This window comes from Giraffa tippelskirchi, chromosome 2, assembly GCF_054371585.1.
Source record: "Giraffa tippelskirchi isolate mGirTip1 chromosome 2, T2T-mGirTip1v1.2.pri, whole genome shotgun sequence".
NCBI lineage: Eukaryota > Metazoa > Chordata > Mammalia > Artiodactyla > Giraffidae > Giraffa > Giraffa tippelskirchi.
This window is the reverse complement of record NC_137276.1, coordinates 225,242,217-225,267,503: the sequence shown is the minus strand read 5'-3', so window position 1 is coordinate 225,267,503 and position 25,287 is coordinate 225,242,217. Positions and strand designations below refer to the sequence as shown.

The window sequence follows — 25,287 nt, the reverse complement described above, 5'->3', positions numbered from 1 at the left end:
AACACTTACCATGCCTTCGTTATTACCTGTTCATTTGCCTGTCCTCTCCCACTAAAACGAGCTGTCTGCGGAAAGAGAAATTAATCCTTTAATTTCCATATTCCTAGAACCCAGCACAGCGACGGCTGACAGTAAGGTTGCGAGGCAAATAAATCAGAACAGTGTGGCCACCGAAAAGGAAACACCGCGGTTGTAAGCGAATCCAGTCTTCCCGCGGCCGGCGGTACAGGGCTCCCTTTAGGCCTGCGTGGACGGCCAGGGCCTGCAAGTCCTTCTCGGGGCTTCAGGTTGAGCAGATTTAACCCGCACCATCAGGGCAGACAGGGGACGGCATCGGCAGAGGCTGCGCCGGGAGCCCGCAAATGCACGCCCAGCGGGCTGAGGTAAAAAAAAAAAAAAATCCTGAGCCCTTTGTTCCAGGCGGCGGAGGGTAAGCGGCTTCGAGTCCTCCGACGGGAGCGGGGCCTGCCTGGGCAGGATGGCACGCAAAAACACACCAGGCAGCGCCGCGTCCGGCAGGGGCGCGCGTGTCCGCGGGCCTTCTCCGTGCCAGCTTCCCGGCCCTGAGATTTCCCCGCACTCTCCAGCGCCCCTCGCGGGGACCCGGTGTAGGTGCCTGGCGATCTCCCCGGCCTGAGGTGGCAACAGGCGGGAAAGGGCTCGGCGTCTCGGCGTCACCCGCCAGCGGCTGGGCGGGCGGCGCGCGCACGCGCGCGGGGCGGGGCGGGGGCGGGGCCAGCGTGGGCGGGGCGGGGCGGGGCGGGGCGGGAGCCGGGCACAGGAAGCGCTGGGAGGCCTGAGCCGTCCCAGTGTGCCCCGCGCGGCGTGGACTCGGGTCGCTGCCGCCATCCCGCTGGCGAGAGGTAGAGGAGAGGCCCGCCCGCTTGCCGGTCGGGCCAGTGTGGGCCAGTCCGTGAGGGCGCGGGGGCCGTGTCAGCGAGACGCAGAGCGCAGCCGCCGCCACCGAACGGACATGTTGGAGCCCAGCGCCGCCGCCGCCGCCTCTTTTTCCTCATCCTTCGAACGGGACTGAGAGGGGGCCCGCCACCCCTCTGCCTCTTCAGCCTCAGCCGCCTGCCCCCAGCCGTCTTGGCCGCAGCCTCTTCCTGCCCGGCCTCCGGCTCCGCCGCTCGTCGCCTCCCCCGGCCCCTCAAGGCCCGGCCGGTTCCCCGGCTCCTCTCCGCCGCGGCGCGAGGTCTTATGTGACCGGCGGGCCCGGAGCAGCCGCCGCCGCCGCAGCGCGAACATGGACGCCGTCAACGCCTTCAACCAAGAGGTGAGGGGTGCTTGGGACAAGGGGGTGCCGGGGGCCTGCCGGGGGAGTCGGGCCGTCGTTTCTCCCGCCGCCTGAGGTTTAAAGCTTAGGTCGGGGTGGGGACGCTTCCTGCCCCGGTTCCGGGGCGGCGGGCCTGCGCGGAGCGGGCCTGTGTGGCCCGTGGAGGTCGCGGCGGCCCGGGCGCCGACCCCACACCCCTCCCCCACCGGCCACCCCCGGGCGGCGACCTCGGGCTGCCCCCTCTCGCCCCCTTCCGGCCTTGTCCAGCCCCGCCACCGCCGCTGGTGCCTTTAACTTCGCCCCCAACCCCCCTCACCCTTTTCAGGTCCGGGCGCTCTCGCCCTCTGCTCCCGTTATTGGCTTCGCCGGGAGCCCGCAAGGGGCTAAGAAAGAAGCGCGGGCGGCCCTGGGTGGGGGGGCGGGGGAGCCGGGAGCATCTGCCGGTCGCGGGGCCGGCAGAGCGGTGGCCTGGGCTTCTCCTGTTGCTCGGGCCGTGCGGCGCGCCGGCGGCTGGACTCTGATCTCTCTGATCGGGGAGGAGTTGGCGAGGGTGTTCATCCCCCCTCCCTTCGGGATTCCTGCACTTGGGAAATGGAGTTAATAGACGGGGCTCTTTACTGTCCCGAGTCGTGAACTCAACCCTGTTACGGGCTCCGTGGCCCCAACGTGACACCTAAAAAGTTGAATGGGAGAGGACAGCATTTGCTCCGCCTTAGACCGCTAGAAAGCCGGCTTTGCCCTCCAGTACCCCCACCCCGCACCCTCCTCGCGGTTAGTTAATCCTTGGCTCCCTTCTTTGGGAACATTTACATGTGAAAAACCTTCCAAAACCGAGAACAAAGCTGCCTGCTGCCCTAAAGTTCTCTGGTTTTATGTCAAAACCTTCCAGGTGCTGTTTTTGAAGCGTCGAGTCCACAGATTCTATTTTTCAGAATTCATTTCAAGGGAAGGAGTCTTGACCATTGATTTCAAGCGTACCTACAAAATGGAAACAATTGACATATATTGAATTGGATTATCTTCCTTTTCCAAATACCGCCGATCAACCCAACACTGAAAAAACCAGATGCAGCAGTGCTAGATATTTTGGGACCACGTTGATGACTTGGTGCGCCCTGCACAACGTGATTTTGTAGTTTCACTTGTAACAATTAGGATGCAGTTACTTTCACTTCGTAGTGCCTCCAGTAACACTGCAGTTAGGACCCTTCGTTGCCTTGTCAGTTATCCTAGAAATGATTTGTCTTTAAATGATGGATACAGAAAGTTGGGCAGTGTCTTTTAAAGTTCATATTGCCTATTTTCAAAATGATGAAATAGTTATTTCCGGATTTTTTTTTGATGGCTAAGGAGTTTGTGATAATGCCCCAAAGATTTCAGGATTGGAAGTTGACTTTGTTTCCTGAAGGCAAAATATACTGGAATGTTGGCTTCATGAGGGCGGAGAGTTTCTGTTCTTTGCTTCCTCATAGCACCTGCTTGGAAAAAACTTGTTGAATGAATGAGAACTTATACAAATGACACAATTTTTTAAAAGATAGGTACATTTCTTTCTCAAGATGAAAACTTTCTGGATGTTTTCAATAAACAAAGAGGAGGGGTTTTAGCATATTCTTAAGACCAGAAGTATTTAATTCTGATTGAGGCATTATGGACATTAAGCATGTTATTAAGTGAAGTGTCTTACCTTAATTCTGGGGAAATGTGATCAGTAGTTTTTACTTTGAAAACTAAGATTAGGAATGCTTGTGTCTTCTTGAAAAAGGAAAATGGCATTTTAACCTTTTAAAATGTACAAAGTGAGAATTTTCCTATCATCAATCATTTTCCTCTTTAAGTACTTTTTATTTCCGTTCCTAGTCTTTATTAACTGCATTATGTTAGGTGTATGTTACCAGTTCCAGCTTTTTTCTGCCAAACTTTCTTCTCCAAAAACTTTTTTCTGGAGAAATTAGTCTGACTTCAAAATCCATCTCCTTGTCCTTGCTTGATGTAATGCTTCTCAGTTAATTCTCCCCATTCATAAAATGTTAGTGATTAGTTCCTTGTAACCGTAAATCTCCCAAATCTTCATTTTACAAGTATTTGAGAGCCTGCCTAGCTGTAAATTTGTGTCCTGATTAGGATGGCACTGCTACTAAGGATCTCTGTCCCCTAGGAGCCTAAACTAATAGAGGACACAAAACTTAGGCAAGTAACTTTAATGTGTGCTGGAACAACTTCCGTTGGGGTCCTTTTAAAGTACTGTGGGTTGGCCGTGGGGCATTAGACTTGGGAGAAGAGAGTGTCAATCTCAGAATTTCCGAAGGGTAGGAAAAGTAATTCAAAGGCAACATTGGTGAGAAATAAGGAACAGTAGTTTGACTCCTGAGGCTACTGAAAGGGTGGTTAAGGAAGTTTGGGGCCTGACAAGTTTCAGGTCTGTCTAATGTGTTTGAATTCCTTTTTCTTTTTTTCCCAGTCTGTGGATAAATTGAAGGTTTTAGGTAGTGGAGTATAGTCAAAATACTGCTTGATTTATAGTATGTATTGTAGCAGGCAGAGGTTTGGGGAAACGTGGCGGGTTGGGGACTGAGATGGGAAAAGAAGGTAGAATCTGATCTTAGCATGTCTATAAAGCAATAGAGAGGAGGGTAAGGATGTGGACCCAAAGAATCCGTGGATTTGACATCTGGTAGATTTATAAGTACCTTTTGTCCTGGACATCTAAGCTCTGGGAGAGGGGTGACACATCAAGCAGTGATCAAAAGTATATTTAGTGGAGGGGGAAATATGTTTGATTTTGAACAGTTTATGTTTGAGTGAAACAGTCATGTGGAAATTTTTGGCCAGCAGTTGATCATATTGGACTCAAACTTGGAAGCAACCAAGAGTTAGAGGAAGACATCAGAGAGTCACTCTCTGATTGCCCTGGAGAAAATTGAGAGAGGGAGACAAAATGAATTAATAATAAGCATCTATAGCATGTGAAGTGCTTTGTATATACATATCGAAGTTAATACTCCTTCAGCCTTGCATAGACATCCATTTATAGATGAGGAAGATGATTTTCGATTTCAAAGAAATTGAATAGTAATTCACCCAGGGGCGTACTACTAGTTCGTGGCAGAGCTGAGGTTTGAATACAGATGGTCCCATCTTAATACTGCCTGGAGATAATATTTTATATAATACCAAGGGAATGGTCATAGATTAAGTAAGACAAAGGCCACAAAATTTTTTGAGCTTATGGGATCTGTAGTTTGAGATTGAATAGTGATGGGAGAGATAGATACGGATAAGAGGTAGCAAATATAAAGTAGTTGACTGTTTTGGGATTTATTGTTGTTTTAGAAGTTTGGTTGTAAGGTGTTCCAGGGAAAAGTCGCTTTAAGGATGAAGGGAAGAAAGAGCAATTGACAGTGTAGTAGACACTGGTGCTAGTCCTTTGATATGTTTATATATATAGTGTATATAAGGTCTTAACCTAAGTAAGTGGTGTTCAAGCCCTGGTCTATATTAGATGGGCGTAGATGCTAGAGCATGTTGAGGGAGGGGATGTGCAGAAAAGCATAGTTCAAGTGGCTAGAGGGGTTGGTTAACTTAGAACAAAATTGTGGATGAAAGGAAGGGGAGAGATCGGAAGCGCAGGTAAAAGTATGTATCTGTGATACAGAAAAAGAGGAAGATAAAGATAAGGTTAAAGACCTTTTGAGAGAACTTTCATGGCAAGACACTATTAAGTGTTGTAAAGATTGGAAAGATGAGTTTAAAAATCAGTGATCACTTAATTGTGTTCTACTATATTTATATGCTCCTTATTGTGAAAGTTCTTTACATGGATAAAGATTATAGATGGGAATTTTTAAATCCATTGATTGCATTTTTAGCCTTTAATCAGTCTTCTCTAAATCCAAAAGAATAACTCTTCCCTCAGCCTCACTTTTCTTTTTGCAGCATCTGTGATTTTAAGATCTTTAATTAAAGTACAAAAAAAGTGCAGAGGATATAACAAAAATTGACAGTTGTTATTAGGTGTTTTTAATTTAAAAATAAAATATTATGAAGCCTTCCTTTCCTCCCTTTCCCACCTCTCTACCCCCCCACCGACCCTCCAGTCAGAAGCAATCAGGTAATGAATTTAGTATCGATCTCTGTGGTCCCTAAACTGTGTGTGTGTGTGTGTGTAAAATCTGTTTTGATACATATTCTCCAATGTTTTGCATGTAAAAATTATTAATGCTGTATATTAAGAACTGTATAGTTTGTTCTGACTATTGTATTGTATTCTATCATTTGAATAAACCGAATTTTACCTGGTTCCCCATTTGATGAACATTTTATTCTCATTTGTTACTGACAGACATTGCAATCAATGAACTTTCCCAGCCGTGTCTTTGTGTAAGAGTTTCTCTAGGACAGCTGTTCTCTCAAACTTTGGATTTTGACTCCTTCAAGCTCTAGAAGTTAAGGACCACAGAGACTTTTTGTATCTATGGGTTATATCTTGATATTTACTGTATGAGAAATTCAAACCAAGAAACAAATTTATTAAAAATAATTAACCTGGAAAAAAAGTAATAAACCTGTTACATGTTATCATAAATAACATTTCTAATGAAAAATATTTCCAAGAAAAAAAGAAACTTAGAAGAATGACATGGTTTTATCTATTTGCAGATCTCATTTAAACTTAAGTTTAATAAAACTTGAATTCTTGTATATACTTCATTCACTTTCTAGCCGTTACACACGTCAGGTAGCCTTTGGAAAACTCCACTGTATACTTGTGAGATTAAGGATAAGGAATGTCTTAGCATTAATATGAAAACAGTTTTTACCTCACAGACCACTGAAAGGAACTCTGACACCCCTGCCCACCCCCCTCCATCCTAGAGTTCCTTTTTAAGAACTACAACATAGAGATGGTATGCATATAATGATACTTTAAAGTGCAGGAAGAAAACAGGAGTACTTTTATATTTGTGTTTATCTGTTGTTTTTTTTTAATATTTATTTGGCTGCTCCTGGTGTTAGAGACATATGGGATCTTTTAGTTTAAGCATGCAAATTCTTAGTTGCATTATGTGAGATCTGGTTCCCTGATAAGGGATTGAAATTGGGCTCCTGCAGTGAGAGCACGGAATCTTAGCCACTGGACCACTAAGGAAGTCCCTTTTGTTTATCTTTAAAATCAGACAAATTAAACTTTATGAGTACTTTTAACGTATGAGTTGACATTACTGCCCTTACCCGCTTAGGTTGTCAGTCTTGAACCATGTTACTCTGAAGAAGAATTGAGTTCCACATCTCATTAGGAGCTTGCCACCCTTCCTAGTCCCAGTGGAAATTGTTCTATATAAACTGTTCTGTATTTTACCTCTTGATTACTGGCATGGTTGTCTTCTAGACTTTAGATCATATGATGACAGTACCTTGTTAACTATTTTTTTTTAGCCTGTAATGTTAATCTGGTTGTTTTTGATCATTCCTTTGTTCTCTGAGAGGTCTATCTAAAGAAGTGGACAAAAGATTTGAAACAAGGTTCTTAACTGTATGGAAGAGACCTATCGGACCAGGGCAACAGAAGTCAATTTTGAGGTTTCTCATGACTCATCTGACTGTGTTATGCTATTTATAACAGGGGTTGGGATATTAAAAGTTAGTTGTAATTTTGTTCCTCTGTTGCTTCTTGACTCGCAGAGAATTGCTTACCTCTGACAACAGTAGAAGTCTGGCTTTATGATGAGTGGAATAAAGCTGGCTCTTCAGAGCTTTCTGTAGCAGAATTTATCACTGATGTTCTTGTTGAAAACATCCCACTCACTAGACTATCATTTTGTTTAGAATTTTGTCTCAGAAAAAAAAATACGTGGACATATGATAAGGAACTGATTTAGAGAATAATTGGAATAATGGAAAAGTTGGCTTGTAAATCTTGTGGAACAGAATTTGGGGGGTGGGGGGAGTACCTGATAAAGATGGCCGTTGGTTTTTGTATGTCTATGTTTTTGTGGGAGTGTTTTGTTCTCGTTTTTTATGTGCTCAGTCATTCTATCGTGTCCAACTCTTTGACCCCAAGGACTGTAGCGCGCCAGGCTCCTCTGTCCATGGGTATTCTCCAGGCAAGAATACTAAAGTGGGTTGCCATGCCCTCCTCCAGGAGATTTTCCCAACCCAGGGATCAAACCCATGTCTCCTGCATTGTGGGTGTATTCTTTACCATCTGAGTCACCAGGAAAGCCAAAGAATACTGGAGTGGTTAGCCTATCCCTTCTCCAGGGAAACTTCTTGACCCAGGAGTTGAACTGGGGTCTCCTGCATTGCAGGCACATTCTTTACCAGCAAGCTACCAAGTTTTAGGTTGCTTGCCTCTGATTATTTTGAGCCCAAGTGAATATAATTTACTTAAGCATTACAGGAAACTTGTTTCTTTGGAAGTATAGTTGATTAACAATTTTGTGTTAGTTTCGGGTGTGCATAATAATTCTGGACTTTTCTTTTTTTTTTAAATTCTATTCCATTGTTACTATGTTATTACAAAGATACTTGGTATCTTGTAGTATCAATTGTCCCTTCCCCTCTCCAGCTCCTTTTCTGTTAACTATAAGTTTGTTTTCTATGTGAGTCTGTTTCTGTTTTGTATATAGATTCCTTTGTATTATTTTTTAGATTACATATATGTGATAGCAATACTTTTCTATTATTTCACTAAGCACTCTCTAGATTCATCCACATTGCTGTCAATGACAGTATTTCAGTTTTTATGTCCATGTAATGTTCTGTTACGGAAAGAGTCAGACACAACTGGGTGACTGAACAACAATAACCAAGATCCACTGTGTGTATTTACTGTGTTCTGAAGCCAGCCATCGGCTGGTGGGCGCTTAGTGCTGCTGTGGGATATTGGAGTGCGTGTATCTTTCCAAGTTAGAGGGTTTGGTGTTTTTTCTAGATATATACCCGGAATAGAATTGCTGAATCACGTGGTAGTTCTATTTTAGTATTTTAAGAAATCTCCATACTGTTTTCCATAGTGGCTGCACCAATTTACATTCCCGCCAACAGTATAAGAGGGTTGCCTTTTCTCAAAACCTTTTCCAGTATTTATTATTTGTAGACTCTGATGATGGCCATTCTGACTGATGCAAGGTGATACCTCATTGTAATAGATTTTATTTGCATTTCTCTGATCATTAGCACTGTTAACCATCTTTCCATGTGCCAGTTAGCCATCTGTTTATCTTCTTCGGAAATATATCTATTTAAGTCTTTTGCCCATTTTTTGATTGGGGTTTTTTTTTTTTTTTAGTTGTGTGACAGGTGATTTTTCTGTAGATATCTGCATGTGTTTAAAACTCATTTCGAATATACTTTGATAACATAGGGAAAACATTGTTACGTAAATGATCAACCTTTAGAAGTTTTTGATAACATTTGTTGAGATAATATGCAGAATCTCTCTCAGAGCAACACCATACAATTTTTTAACAATAAGCTAAAAACAAGCTGTATTATGTTATCATGTAATGTATAGGATAAGCAGCTATTAACAGTTGAAGTTTTGATAGAGTTGGTAATAGTTAAATTTGGCTAGGTTTTACCAAGTTCCGTTGTGAGCTTAGTCTAGAAGAGACATGTCAACATTTCTGTGTTAATATTAAGTGTAAATAACAATGTACTGTTCATGATTTTTTTTTTTGAGAACTAGAAGATTGCTGAAACGGTATTATAATTTATTATGCTTCAGTCACCTTCATCCTTTTCAATATTTGCATGGTTTATCAATTAACATTTTATGGTGTTATAGTTAGGACTCTTTATTGGTGCTTATGAAGCCATAGGTATTTATAGAAACTTTGATAATATTGAGGGAGCATTGTATGGGTTAGTAGTGAATTCAGCAAGAAATCCAGTGAAACTCTGAAGTGGATTTGAGAATTAGAAGTCAAGGTTCAGATGGGATGGGGGAAATAGCAGAGCTCTTGAAAAGTGAAGGGCCATACAGTTCAGTTCAGTTCAGTTCAGTTGCTCAGTCTTGTCCGACTCTTTGCCACCCCGTGAACTGCAGCACGCCGGGCCTCCCTGTCCATCACCAACTCCCGGAGTCCACCCAAACCCATGTCCATTGAGTCGGTGGTGCCATCCAACCATCTCATCCTCTGTCGTCCTTTCCTCCTGCTCTCAGTCTTTCCCAGCATCAGGGTCTTTCCAAATGAGTCAGCTCTTTGCATCAAGTGGCCAAAGTATTGGAGTTTCAGCTTCAGCATCAGTCCTTACAATGAATATTCAGGATCGATTTCCACAAGTACCCCTTAAAAGTTATAATTGGTGTTTGGATAATTCATGATAGTGTGTCATGTGGAGGAGATTGTAGACAGTAGCATACCTAACATATTTGACATCCTGAGAACTTATTTCTTTTTCTTTTTTTTTTTTAGCTTAATTCCTTTTTTACAACAAAATTATTTTCAAATATAATCATGAAATTGGCCAGGAAAGAAATTTGAACTTCATGTCAGTTACAAGTAAATATTACAACAAAGAAATAATTGATTAATGTTTTAAAATTTCATTAATACTTCTTTCTGTTATATGTAGAAAATCTTACTACATACTGCTCTATCACAGTAATGAATAATAATATTCAGTTTCTTTTAAGTCTTAACTTCTACATATTTGTCAAATGATTGTCAGTATTGATCTTCACAGTATTTGAGTTCAGTAGACAATTATAGTCAGATTTAGTCGTGTTATCTCCACCCGTAAGTGGTTGAAGAACACTTCTCATTAATTCTATTTACTAAAGGTTGTGTGTGTAGCAACAGATACACAACAGTTGGGAAATCTTAAACATAAAGTTACCTTTGGCAGAAATTTAGGAAAAGCTCACTTCACAATAAATTCTGCAAATCAAAATACTGCCCATGTCTTTTTTGACATCAATTCTAGTGACTTTCCCTGGCGACTCAGTGGTAATGAATCCACCTGCCAATGCAGGAGATGTGTGTTCAATCCCTGGGTCAGGATGATCCCCTGAAGAAGGAAATGGTAACCCACTCCAGTATCTTGCCTGGGAAATCGCATGGACAGAGGAGCCTAGCAGGCTTTAGTCCATGGGGTTGCAAAGAGTCATATATGACTTCCCTACTAAACAACAACTAGTGACTTCGAAATGTACTGTCAGTCAAAAAAATTTCACTAAAATATTTTCACTCACAGTTTCTTTATAGGTCTCTATTGTAATTGATGAACCTCTTTAAAATTATGTGTAATGGCATTCTCCATCATTGTTATTCATGGATCATCAAGCTTTGTGTTTTCTTTAAGACTCACTCTGCTGTTTATAAATATTTATACCACAAAAAAAGATATATCAGGAATGAAGAATTGCAAAGAGCTATCATACTTTAAATGTACTGTTCAGACATTTGAATATATACACTTAGGAACTGCAGAATTGGAGATGTAAACTGAACCTGAGGAGAGTACAGGCTATCCTGAAAAACAAGAATCTCAGTCAACCAAATATTTTAGGGAAAGGAATATTTTATCCCTGATATCATTTAGAATTGCTAGTATTTGGTGATGATAAAACAGTTTTCAAACACTTTTATTATTTTGTAAGTCTTTAAAGACAATTCACCCACTTTTTGCCTGCCCCTGGGTGGACTTCTCCCATTGTTCAACTCTAGGTGTTATTACTCTGGAGAGCAGTAACTGTCTAATGCTATAGTCTATAAATCTTCTGCAGTATCCCCTGTATATCTTTATGCCCTTTATCGTGAATACTCCACTTTAATCCTTCTTTTGTCAGAGTTTAGTTTTAGCTGATGTAGAATTAGAATACCCTATAGGAAGCCAATAATCGGGAAATTTATGGTAATACGCTTTTAAGTTTTCAGAAAACATAAACTGTTCTTTAAATTAATGGTCACATATGACCTGGTCCACTGTAATTACAAGTTGCTGAATGATAAATCATTTTATCAAGGACAGCCAAGTTTGGGGTTCAGTTAGAGATATGTTCACATCTTTATAAAGACCTTAAACGTTGTTGACTAATGTAAGAGCATATTTTATAAAGTTGGGGTTTTTGTTTTAATATATGAAGTAGTCCAAAATGGGCAAATCTGTAGAGAGAGAAAGTAGGTTATTCATGAGGGGATGGAGGAGGAATGGGGATGACTGCTAATGGGTATGGGATTTCTTTGAGGTGTAATGAAAATAATTCTAAAATTACATAGTGTTAATGGTTGTAACTCTGAATATAGCAAAAACCACTGAGATGTACACTTTAAAGAGGTGAGTTTTATGGCATATGAATTCTGTCTCAGAGCTCTTTTAAAACTAACACAGAAAAGTTATGTTTTAACACCATTTTCATGATTTTGTTGCTTGGTTTGATTTTCTGTCAGATTGGAAACTATCTATTAGCTGCTGAGTGGCTCTGCAAGTTATTTTGTTGATCCTGAATCATAAGTTTGTTGAAAGGATATCTTTAGTTTTTATATGCTATTTTAAGAAGTAATCCAGCAGAGACAGTTCAAGGGAAGGAAAGTAAATGAGTCTTGCATTTGCTTATTCCCAACTAGATACTAGCATATGGGTTAGGTGTCTTGTATATGCCTTTACTTTCTTTCTATTTTAGAGGTAAGGAAACTGGAAGGGATGGTGATCTGACCGAGATCTGTTAAGAGGCTGCTTGAGTCCAATCCACAGCCCCACAGTACTGCTCTGAAGTTTTTTGAGCAGCTCATCTTTGTCTGTTGCATTGTGTGTGAAGGGCGAGGGCTCCCCAAACAACTTTTGTATATTTGAAGCAAAGTAGCAAGAGCACTATAATGTATATTTGTGGAAGGATTTTCCAGAGTTTAAGAATGATGAAGTTTGGGAGTTTTTAAGTCATCTACAGTAATGCAATAGATGCAGTCAGTGTTTTAAACTTAAGATATGCTTTTAGATGTTATATTTCATTTGCTAATTTTTATTCACAATTAAAATTTTAAATTGATTGGGGATTTTATAAATGTTAACCCTTTCAGTTTTAATCCCATGCTTGTGTATAGATCTAGTCATTACAACTTTGTGGGAGAAAAGTAGATTCAGATAATACATTTAATGTGTAGGATAATGTTTTTCTTCAAATGATTTTATATCCTGGAACCGGTTTTTATTGTTCAGTTAGCCTGGAAGGAGCTGTTTAATTTGTTAAAATGTTTTATAGCTAGCTTTGGGTAGACACAAAGTTTACTTAGTGAGGCACAATAAAAGCCATTTTGAAACCTGGCAGCTATGCTAGTAAAGTGGGGAGTAATGGCATGGATAGAATATTTGGCATTTGCAAAGATCAAATCCTGGCCTATTTCGTGAGCAAGTGAAGACAAAGGAGTTAAGGATTGTTTGCAGTTCAGTGAATCAAAATGGAGGTAAGGAATAAAAAATGACCTAGTACGTGGAACTAAGGGGGTTAAAAGGCCTGACGGCGGGGGGTGCAGCAGCCTTGGTTCTAAAGTAAAAAGTTTAATTGACTAATAGACCCTTGGAAATTGTAAGGGAGTTAGTCTTACATGAAGAATAAATTAGGGCATACTTTGTAGAGTGAGTCATCAGAAATTAACTACTTAGAAAATTAGTTCTGGCAGCAGCAAATGGTAACAGAAATAGGGATTGGTGATATACTTAAATAGGGAGGAAGTTTAAACTACTGTTTGCTATATTACTATATTCTATTTTCATAATGCACATAGAAACATAAGTAGTTAACTTGAAAGTGGTTTCATATATAATTTAACAATATATATTTGCATTTATATGTGTGTATTTTGTAAAGCGTTTCTCTTGGTTCAGGAACCAGGAGAAAAATTGGTGAGTTTGTGGGTAAGTGTAGTAAGGTAAAGAAGTGTAGAAAGGAGTAAGTATGAAAAATTTTAAGACCCTTTAAACTTCAGAATAGTATATGCAGCTTTGCTGTTTGTAAAAATACCTGGTTTGTAACCTTATGGAGAAATAAGTAGAACTGGTTTGTAGTGTCTAAGTAAAGACCCTGCTCCACAGGAGAAGAGGAACTGTGCAGTTTCTTTTTTCCCATCTAAAGAGCCATGCAAATTTGCCCTGTTATTAGACATACTGTGTATTAGTGCCAGACCCGTCTTGTCTCCATACATTCCTTTAACCAGGTGGAAAATTGGTTAAATATTTGGGTTTCAAAGGATTTGACTCTCTGGAAAAAAATATAACTTACATGGGAGTAAATCCCTGGGTTGGGAAGATCCTCTGAAGAAGGAAATGGCAACCCACTCCAGTATTCTTGCCTTGGAAATCCCATGGGCAGAAGAGCCTGGAGGGCTACAGTCATGGGGTCATAAGAGTCAGACACAAGTTAGTGACTGAAACAAAACAACAAAAATCATATATCAGTAATTAAAGGGATGCTTTCTTTAATGCACAGATGTCAAAAAATATACTTGTGATTTTTTAGTTTTGGGTTTATGCACAAAGGCTTCAGTTACAAAGATTTTAAATGGTAGATTTTATGTTTATTTTAAAAATTTTGTTTTAGCAGTTTTGAAAAGTTACATTAAAGATTTACAAGGTATTAATTTAAACATACGTGTTAACTTCAAAGATATGGTTTACTCCATAGATGAATTCTACCTGGTAATGATGATCCTATATATTTACAATTAAATCGGAGAAATGCATTTCTATGTCTCAGACACAAGTGTAAGGTTTTCCATTTTTAACCCATGAATTTTAATTTATTTATTTTTGAACTAATGCAAATTAGGTAAATTTAAGTAAGAAAATATCCCACCAAATATCTTTAACATTTTAGAGTATGTCAGCCTTTTTTTCCCCTTCCACTTGTGTTTGGATATGGTCAACAGATCTTTTTAATAACATGAATTACTTTCTGATTTTAGAAGCCATCTTGGGAATTTGGGGAACATCTGATTTAGATAAATTTCTGAAAGTGGAATTGTTGGTTTAAAAGATACCAACTTTTTGAGTTCTTGATATATATAGCTTTAGATTTCTCTCTGAAATTGAAACTTGCCCGTTAGTTCTTATCAGCAGAGTGCTTTCTTTGCTTTTCGCTAATCTACACTCATGCCCATTAGATCGGAGAAGGCATTGGCACCCCACTCCAGTACTCTTGCCTGGAAAATCCCATGGACGGAGGAGCCTGGTAGGCGGCAGTCCACGGGATCGCTAAGAGGCGGACATGACTAAAGCGACTTAGCAGCAGCAGCAACAGCAGCAGCCCATTAGATACATAAATGAACTGTATCTCATTGTCTTAATTTGTACTTTTTTGACTGTTGGTAAGACTGAACATTTTTTTTCCATGTTTATTAATTAGTTTCTGGCTCTATTTTTTATTCTTTGTACAGTTTCCAGTTTTATTGTATCTCTTAGTGTTTGTTATTGATTAACTCATGCACAATATTCTGCTTTAGGGTAGAGTGGTATAATGGCACTTGTCTAACATGCTTGGCTTGCAACTCTTCTTTCCTTCTCTGCCCACCCGCACCCCCCCACTCACTCTCTCTGTCTCACACACATACACACAGTCACATTAAGTGCCCAATATTAAAGAATTAGCTGAGACAAAGCTTTGGTAAAGGCGTAAAATGAAATGCCAGGTAAGAAGAGACTGTTAACTATCTCTTACCTAATTGTTCTAGCAGTATTTTATAGAGCTGTCTTCAGACTATAATTAGAGGGACAAAACATCTTTGTGGAGATGATTTTAAGATTTTCCCCCTACGTTTTCTTTTGTTAAATTTAACGTGTGCTTTTATAAAGTACATTTTACCAGTAAACATTTAAGTTGGCTTTAACTCTTGATTTGGTTGAAGCCAATGTATCAGATTTGATGAGACAAATGAACAAAAGAGGGAGGGAGATTGTAGACTTGAACACTGATAACGTCATCTGTCAGAAGGGAGATTTGAGTACCAGCCTATTACTGTGAGTATGTGTATGTATTTTTGGAAGCATCCAAATTTTTTCTTTAAACTTTGTAATTAATTATTAATAACAGGAGCTTAAGGCAGAATTTGTCATCACAGAGATCATAATAGCAAAGGAAGGAATACTAGATATCTTAAGTATAATTCATTATAGTAAGTTTAAGAGGGTAAGATGGGGTAAGTATCCCGTTGAAAGAGATTCTGCCTAGAGATTTCTAGTCACTTGGAGCCAGAACAGATTTTCACAGACCAAATTAAACATTTTTCTTTTATAAAGTGTGTTTCGTCTAGTGAGGACTCCAGATACTTCAGATATTTGTCATGATCTCATCTTGAATAAATTAGAAGAAATATTGATAAGTTGAGAGTATTGTTAAGTGAATTTTAGCTAACTGGCAGGGTCCATGGATTATCATATAAAGTCTTCTACAAGTTGCAAGTATAAGTCCTGGTCTTTCTAATTTTTAAAAAACCACGGTGTTGGAAAATGCCATGTATATAGCAGATTCTTGAAAGTTACAAACTAATTGGGAGAGCTGCTACATTGAAAACAGAAAGTGATTTCTAGACTACCTGATTGAAGGACTGTCAAAAACCAACAAAAATCAATATGAAGTTCTAGTTCTGATAAAGGTTGCAGTGAAACAGTCTGAGGGTTTTAGTTGGTTATAAATATGAGTTAATAATGAATTGAGCACTATATATTTAAACTCTGCTGGGTCTTCATTGCTTCATTGGCTTTCGCTAGTTGTGGCAAGGGAGGGCTACTGTTTATTGCGAAACGTGAGCCTCTTGTTGCAGTGACTTCTCTTGTTGTGGAACACAGGCTTATGGGATCTTTCAAGACCAGGGATTGAGCCCATGACCCCTCCATTGGTAGGGAGACTCCTATCCACTGGACCACCAGGGAAGCCCCAACTAAGCAGTATTTAAAAAAAATAAATGAATGATCTCCCCTACCCCAGAGTGACCATGTTCTGAATCCTAGAACCTGTGAATATGTTACCTTACTTGGCAAAAGAGACTTTGCAGATGTGATTACGGGTTTGAGTTGAGTTAATTGTCCCGTGTTATCTGGATGAACCCAGTGTAACCCCAAGGGTCCTTAAATGAGAGAGACATGAAAGTCGGAGAAAGTGATGTACAGTGAAAGCAGAGGCTAAAGAAGGACAGAAGATGCTATGCTGCCAGCTTTGAAGATAGAAGAGCCAAAGGAATTTAGGCAACCTTTGGCTAGAAAAGGAAAGAAATAGATTTTGACCTAGAGTGCCTGAAAGGAAGGCAGCCCTACCAACGCCTTGATTTCAGACTAATGAGGTTGTGAATTCCAAAAGTGTTGTTTTAAGCTACTGAGTTTGTGGTAATGTGTTCCTGCAGGAAGAGGAAACTGATACAAAAGACAACCCACTAGATTCTGCAGGAATATATCCAGACCCTCTTTATTTTGTTTTATCATACTTTTAAAAGGAATTAGCCAGTATAGTCAGATCTAGAAATCATATCATTTGGCTAATAGTTGAAACAGGTAAGCAGACATGCTTAGTTATGTTTATTTTCTCAAATGAGAAAGATCACTATTGTTCTGTGCTCCAGAGGCAGAACTAGAGCAGGAAAGGGAGGGAAGGTTATCAAAAGGGAGATTTGGGATCAGTACAAAGACGACAGCTGTAACCATTGGAGCCAGTTAGTTATGAGTTAGTAAGCTTTGGACTAACATGGGACCTGCCAGATATGTTGTGAAAGCAGTTCTGAATTTAGTATGAATACTAGATTAAGTACTAAGGTGCTATAACTCTTTGATACTGCTATGTTTTCAGTATAGAGAAAATTTCTCCAAATGCAGCACTTGAATAGTAGATGTAATACAATAAAATTTTTATGCCAAGCTATAATAAAAAATTGGGCTTCTCTGGTGGCTCACATGGTAAAGAATCTGCCTGCAAATGCAGGAGACTTAGGTTCAATCCCTGGGTTGGAAAGATCCCCTGAAGGGAATGGCTATCCACTCTAGTATTCTTGCCTGAAGAATTCCATGGAGAGAGAAGCCTGGCAGGCTACAGTTCATGGGTCACAAAGAGTTGGACACAACTGAACCACTAACACCTTCAGTTTCATGACAAAAAATTAAATTTGAGATCTATGTTAAGATTCCCAGGGCATTACGTACTTCCTTTTACTGAGCCATTTACATGTCAGATCTAGGCCAAGAGATTTATATGCATTATCTCATTTAATCCTAACAGTTTTATGAAGTGAAGTGAATATTACTAATCCTCTTTTTCATAGGTCATTGAAATTCAGAAAAGTTTAAATAAACTTGTCAAAGTTTATACTGTCAATAAATAGCAGAGTATCATGTTATTTTGACTAACTCTCAAACTCTATGAATTCTACAGGTGTCATGGGCCAAATTTGAAATTGTTCTTCATTGATGTTAGGGATCATTGTGAGCGATTTTGTCATGATTTTTAGAATACGTTGTATATCAGGCACCCAGCAGAACAGTGCATGTTTAGATTTTCTAATAGTCATTCAACTGATGACAACAAAAAAACAAACTCGTGTCTGTTGCTGGCAAGTATGTTTTTCTTACTAAGGCTTTCTAAGGAGGTTTTGTACCTTTTGGGGCCTGCTGCTATTATCCTGTATAAGAGAATTGCATCATTTCTTGTGGCTGCTTTGACACTTTCTTTTGTTTGTTTTTTCACAGGTCACATTAATTCTGAATGCAGATGTGTAGTAGCGAAGAGAATGCTGCACCTAGTGATGTTTATTGAGCATTTGCCCAGTTGCAGATGATAATACTAGTCATTCAGTTCAGTCACTCCGTCGTGTCTGACTCTTTGCAACCCCATGGACTGCAGCATGCCAGGCTTCCCTATCCATCACCAACTCCCGGAGCTTGCTCAAACTCATGTCCATTGAGTCAGTGATGCCATCCAACCATCTCATCCTCTGTCATCCCCTTCTCATGCCCTCAATCTTTCCGAGCATCAGAGTCTTTTCTAGTGAGTCAGGTCTTAGCATCAGGTGGCCAAAGTGTTGGAGTTTCAGCTTCAACATCAGTCCTTCCAGTGACTGATTTCCTTTAGGATGGACTGGTTGGATCTCCTTGCAGTCCAAGGTACTCTCAAGAGTCTTCTCCAATACCACAATTCAAAGCATCAATTCTTCGGCATTCAGCTTTCTTTATGTCCAACTCTCACATCCATATATGACTACTGGAAAAACCATAGCTTTGGCTAGACGGACCTTTATTGGCAAAGCAATGTGTCGGCTATTTAATATGCTGTCTAGGTTGGTCGTAACTTTTCTTCCAAGGAGCAAGCGTCTTTTACTTTCATGGCTGCAGTCACCATCTTCAGTGATTTTGAAGCCCAAGAAAAGAAAGTCTGTCACTGTTTCCATTATTTCTCCATCTGTTTGTCATTAATTGATGGACCAGATGCCATAATCTTAGGTTTTTCAATGTTAAGTTTCAAGCCAGCTTTTTCACTCTTCCTCTTTCACTTTTGGAATTCCCTTGCGGCTCAGCTGGTAAAGAATCCACCTACAAAGTGGGAGACCTGGGTTTGATCCCTGGGTTGGGAAGATCCCCTGGAGGAGGGAAAGGCTACCCACTCCAGTATTCTGGCCTGGAGAATTCCATGGAGTGTATAGTCCATGGGGTTGCAAAGAGTTGGATATGACTGAGTGACTTTCTCTTTCATCAAGAGGCTCTTCAGGTCCTCTTCACTTTCTGCCAGTAAGGGTGGTGTCATCTATATATCTGAGGTTATTGATATTTCTCCCGGCAATCTTGATTCCAGTTTGTGCTTCATCCAGCCTGGTATTTCACATGATGTAATACTAGTCAAGCCATATGAAAAAAACTATAGCATTAAAGGTTTAATTTCTGGTGTTTGTCCTGGTGTTCCTTTGTGTTGCCCCCTTTTCTGTGCCACATTGAAATATTTGGTATACTGTAGTTGTATCTTTGATCCCTTCTTGCTTATCTTCATGGCTTTGATTCTGTAACCTGTCAGTTTCTAGCAGGACCTCTGCTTTTTCAAGATCCATGTTCCAGTCTGCTGAAATCTCGGCCTGGATTTTCAATAGGCATCCCAAGTTAAATTCAGTATGTCTCATCATTATCCCTGAACCAATACAACATGTATATAGAGAGAGATTAGCACAGATGCCGACTTGATATTTTGTCTGCATTCTCCATCATAGTTAATGGTCTTTGTGTGTATTTACAACAAGCAACATTGTATAAGGAGATGACTGTATGGTTTTTTAGTGGTCATGTATGGATGTGAGAGTTGGACTATAAACAAAGCTGAGTGCCGAAGAATCGATGGTTTTGAACTGTGGTGTTGGAGAAGACTCTTGAGAGTCCCTTGGACTGCAAGGAGATCCAACCAGTCCATCCTAAATGAAACCAGTCCTGAATATTCATGGGAAGGACTGATGCTGAAGCTGAAACTCCAATAGTTTGGCCACCTGATGGAAAGATCTGACTCACTGGAAAAGACCGTGATGCTGGGAAAGATTTAAGGCAGAAGGAGAAGGGGACAACAGAGGATGAGATGGTTGGATGGCATCACTGACTCAATGGACATGAGTTTGAGCAAGCTCTGGGATGGACAGGGAGGCCTGGCGTGCTGCAGTTATGGGGTCACAGAATTGGACATGACTGAGCGACTGAACTGAACTCATGCTCTTAAGGATTGTGAGCTTTACAATCAACAAATTCTAGTCCAGACACATTCCCTGGGAATCATTCGGAAGCAGATATAATCCTTTTGGGTATCAGCTCAAAACAGCTGTGACAATCTATGTTAATCATTAATATGATTAAATAAGATGATGTCCCACCTTATACTTAGGCACTTAGTGTTTTTTCCTTCCTCTTTTCTTGAGTTGTACGTTCTTTAGTGGGGTGAATACCCTTCCTCTGTCTCTTAAATGGTAGCACTTGAATGCTCTCTTGCTGGTTTATTGCCTGAGTGATAGTTATTCTGCTTTATGGTATAGTCTGTGCTTTAATTTTTTAAGATAAATTATTTAAATATAAACTGTAGAGCATTTCGTTAGAAGATAACACTAATCTGTCTCGTCTCTTCAGTTGGCTGGGGTTTTTTGTGTTTTTTTTTTTTTTTTTTTTTTTAATATGGGGAGTTCCTTACTGTAGAAATAATCAAGAATGTGGGACATTAAATGAATATTAGTGCTGGCTTAGGCTTCAGAGAAATATGATTCTCTAAGCTTTTAATGGCCAGAAAAGTAGTTCTCGCTGTTGCTCATTCTTAAGATCGTGTATAAACTTTTTTGTATCTGTTTCTCTGCTTTAAGATCCAGAAAAGGAAATAGAACTGTAGTAATAAATAACTGTCTTAATAACTTTTATAACTTAGAAATGGGCAGAATATGCCCTTTTATAAAATGTGTGTTGCATATATTTTTCAGTTTGTATTGGAGTTGAAATACTTTAAATTGTTTCTTAGTTTCTCATTGGTTTATATAGTTTTAAAGATTACTGTCTCTAGTTGTTTTTCAATTAGTGAGCATTTATTTTCACAGAATTTTTATAGTGTTAGAAATAAAGAATCATGACCTTATTTGATTAGATAATGCCTTTTAAAAAAAATCAGTCTCTGTGTTAGTATCTTTGTTTTTCCCATTCTCTGTATTTTAGTATTGTTGTTCTTGTTCAGTCCTAAGTCATGTCCAGCTCTTTGTGACCCTATGAGCTGCAGCATGCCAGGCTTCCCTGTCCTTCACTATCTCCCGGAGTTTACTCAAATTCATCTTAGTATTATTTATCAAAAAATTCCACCTTTTTCTGCTTAAACAGAGTACGTTTTGATTCTTATATTGATTATATCTTGCATTGCATATTTTTTAAAAAAATTACTGTTACCATTATCTATAATCCCATTGTGTCTGTAGTTTTGAAAAGCTGCAGAAATTCTGTTGCCAGAGTATTTTGTTGACAGGTAGGGCTGTTTATTCTGGAAAAGGAGACTTTTGTTCTTTAGGGTAGCTTCTTAGTAGCTGTCCAGTAAAGATGGTCTATGTCTTAGGGGTTCCATATTTGAAATTCCAACATTAATTGGAGAGAAATGGAAATATGATTCATGTAAGATAGATAATGCTTAGAAAGCCCTGAAATTTATTTCAAAATATATTTTTAGAAGAATATGTATACCTATGGTTAAAACAAAAACAAGATCTTAAGAAACTAGATATAAGCTTCTTCTTAATGTCAGAATTTTATCTTTATGACTCTTAATGGGCTCTCATTATATCTTGGTTGGGTTTAAACTTTAGAGGAAAGGAGTGTGCGTTACATCTGTGTGGTTACATCTCCTGGGACTCCCTGATTGTTGGATTTACTGTAGTGAGATTTGTTAAATATGGTGTCATTTTTATTCCTGACTAATCAAGAAATTGTGAATTTAAGTTTTATAATGACCTGGTGTAATACATGTGTATCTCCAAATGAATATCAGAATTATTTGAAGTCCTCCGAAATCTCAGTGAGGTTTGGATTTCAAATATTAAATATTGAGTCACAGTATTGCCATTTTCAGTATAGGAACACGGTGTGTTTGTTTACATTCAAATCAGTTTTGAGTTCTTCAGTAGGGTTTTATAAATTTTTTGTTACAGATTTTGTCAATTTTTTTTACCTTTTCCCCATTTTAGCATAATCTTTTCCCATTCTGTTTTCGAAGTGGTGATGCTAGTATGTAGGAAAGCTCTTGGTTTTTCTTTACCAGACAAATTATTAAATCTAGTTTCAGAAATTTTATTATTGTTTTAGTTACAGATATATCTGTTGAAATGAAGGGTAAACCTCTAATTTTACTTTCAGTTAAAACTTTTTTACTTTTTTTTTTAAGCTCTTTTCACTTATGGATATGAAACCTCCCATCTCTCGAGCCAAGATGATTCTCATCACGAAAGCTGCTATTAAAGCTATAAAGGTAAGAGTAAAAGAAATATATTAAGTTGGAAAGTGTTTTTAAAATGTTGAAAATATTATTGTTAAATTTGAGGTTTCATATTGTGAAGTAGTTCAGGCCTAAGTCAAAGAGCACTAACCAGGTTTTGCTGAAAGTACATAATAATAACTGTATGATGCATCTACATTGTAACATATTTCAAAACCTGTTTTGTTGTATTTCATCTATATATTTTTTTAACTTTATTGAGGTAGCGTTGACAGATTTAGTAGTCTGTAATAGAACACGATTAGATGCACATGTGCATTGTGAAATGATTACCTTATACTAATTGACACACCCGTCACCTCATATAATTACCCTCTTTATGTGTGGTGCTAAAAAAAGGTTGAACTCATTGAAGTAAGGAACAGAATGACAGAGGGTTTTTGTTGTTGTTTGTTTTATTCCATTTAATTCTTATCATTATAGATCAGGGGAGTATTAACTTCATTTTTATTTAAAAACTTCAGACTTCATGAAATTGAATATCTTACCCAAGATCACGCTTTAAAGAAGTGAGTCTCTTTAAAAAACTGCATTATTTAGCTCCAATTCCATTGTTCTTCTCTCTCCCATAAAGTCTCTTGATAAACTGTTTTATGAAGATTTATTGATTAAAAATCTAAGAAAAGAACCTTTTGGTGGATTTTTGTAGTTTCTGTTTTAGTTAGTAGTTTCTTTCTGATTTGTTAAGAATCTTTTGAGTTGTTGACTGTGAATTATTTACCAGGGTTCTTACAGTATAACCTTGAGAATTATTCAAATTGTACAAATTTTGAGGTTCTAGGTATTTTCTAATTATAGGAAATATATTGAACAGAAAAGTATGTTAGCTGGATAATGATATTCTTTTCGTTCTTTTCAGCTTTATAAGCATGTGGTTCAAATAGTAGAAAAGTTCATCAAAAAGGTAACTATCCATTTTATTATTACCTCATTTTAGTTATATCAGTATTTGTAATTTACTTTGTGAGTTGTAATTTGAATAATTGCTTCTAAAGTCACTCTACAGAAAAGTTGTCACTAGGAGTCTTGTTTTTTTGTTTCATAACAAAACAAAAATGTATAGCAGTACTGTTGATTGAGTACTTACTATGAGTCAGGATTCGAAATAGTTTGTCTTTTTGAGCCTTCTCTCCCCGTTGCCCTGACTATGTTGACATTTAACTCATCTTGGAATACTTCGAATGGAATCACTCTGGTGTTTTCAACTTCCCTTCTCCCATCATAATTAAACCACTTTTCACTTCTACAGTTATATGTTGTTTTATAACATATGTAACATTAGCACACGTCTATGTCAGTAAAGGACTGAGAAAGGAGACTGAGACATCTTTGTCTTCTCCCCTAATCTAGAGCTGTACCTTTTTTTTTTTTTTTTTTTAACTTTTTTGGCCATGCCATGTGGCTTGTGGAGTCTTAGTTCCCCGACCAGGGATCAAACTGTGCCCCCTGCATTGGAAATATGGAGTCTGTTTTCCTTAGTAGAAATTTCTAGAAATAGGGTTGTTGGATCAAACAAGGCTTTGTGTTTATTGCTAAATTATTTTTCATAAAGGTTGTACCACCAGAAATGTGTGCAGGTGTCTGTTTGTTCATTTTATCTTGTCAATTTGTAAGGCCAAGAATGATTTTGCCTTTTGGGTTTTGTTTCTCTGATACTGTACTTTAATAGAATTGAAATTAATGTTTTGGTTAAAATTGGCTTTTTGATCATTTTAAAAGTTAAAAGTTATTTTTTTGAGCAGGATAAATGAGAGTAGATTTTTCCATAATAAGTAGATCTGTATGGAGGTGGCTTAGGAATTGGTAAAGGAATGCTAATTCTAGGAAGTTGGAGGGGGGAGGACAGAGGGATCAGAAAAAAGTAAAATATTGGGAGTCTGAAACATCAAGAGAATGGTAGTTCTCTACAAACATGTGGGAAGCTTGACAGGCTAGCCAATCAGAGAATTAAACATTTAAGTAGTTATTTAATTGCATAAATTAATAACTTAAGTATTTATTTCTATAGAAATAACCTTGGATATATAGTTTCATAAGAGTGAGATTAATGGGTGTCAAATTGTAATTTACTTTTCTTGTATCGACTTTACATCTTTAATCTTTGTAGTGTAAACCAGAATACAAGGTTCCAGGATTATATGTAATCGACTCAATTGTGCGACAGTCTCGTCATCAGTTTGGAACTGATAAAGATGTTTTTGGGCCAAGATTCTCTAAAAACATAACTGCCACATTCCAATATCTGTATCTTTGTCCATCTGAAGATAAGGTATAGTTTCTAATTTTTAAATTAAACTTGTATTCTTACACTGTTCTTAAATGTATATTAGGTATTTAAAGCCTACTGTATTATTAGAAAGGTAATCACATAGTGATCTCTGTGAACTTGAAACAAAACCCAGTTTTTTTCTGTAGTAGTCATATCTATTTTCTTGTGAAGTCCTTCAGAAATGTTGTACTATTGAAATACAAAAGGAGCATCTTGCTTTAAAGAAAACATTGTTAGAAAGATTTCTTGTGACTGAATGGTAAAGAAATTCTGCAGTAGAGGAGGACAGTGCTTATCTCAAATTGTTGTTTATTCCAGAAGGAAGGGACCCATCATTGCCTTTCCCCATCATATCGAAATGTTGAAGTATAAATGATATTCATTAGCAATCAGACTACTGTATTTAATTCCTCACATTTATAGCTGGTTTTACTCTGTACTATAAAAAGATAGAAAAACATAGACACAAAACTAGACTCTAATAGATGGGAGAAATACACTGGTAAACTCAAAATAACAAAGACTAGAGCCTGTATAATAAATGACGTATAAATTTGCATGTTACGGATTCTCTATATTCTTGGAGAAATGCTCTTGTGGGAAAAATGTACAAGAGAAAAGATCATTCCTTGAGTAGGAGATAAGAGTTGTAACCATGAATAACACATTTTCTCTGGATCTCCTTCAAATTTGGTAGCCCACAAAACAACTCACCTAGCAATTAGAGGCCAGTTAATTGTGTTAAATATTTTAACTATGAAAATCATCCTGGAAAGCTTTTCA

The 25,287-nt window shown here is 38.6% G+C and overlaps 1 protein-coding gene across 9 annotated transcripts in view; it reads left to right on the top strand.

Annotated features, from left to right (window-relative positions):
* Positions 1-811: 811 nt before the first annotated feature.
* Positions 812-25,287, top strand: part of SCAF4 (SR-related CTD associated factor 4) — a 59,801-nt gene continuing 35,325 nt past the window's right edge. For all 9 annotated transcript variants that reach the window (XM_081558213.1, XM_081558204.1, XM_081558194.1 and 6 more), the window contains exons 1-4: positions 812-1,276; positions 22,125-22,208; positions 23,095-23,139; positions 24,343-24,504. In XM_081558213.1, coding sequence (XP_081414339.1) covers positions 1,247-1,276; positions 22,125-22,208; positions 23,095-23,139; positions 24,343-24,504 — 321 coding nt within the window. In that variant the 5' untranslated portion in view covers positions 812-1,246. The remainder of the gene's footprint in view (positions 1,277-22,124; positions 22,209-23,094; positions 23,140-24,342; positions 24,505-25,287) is intronic.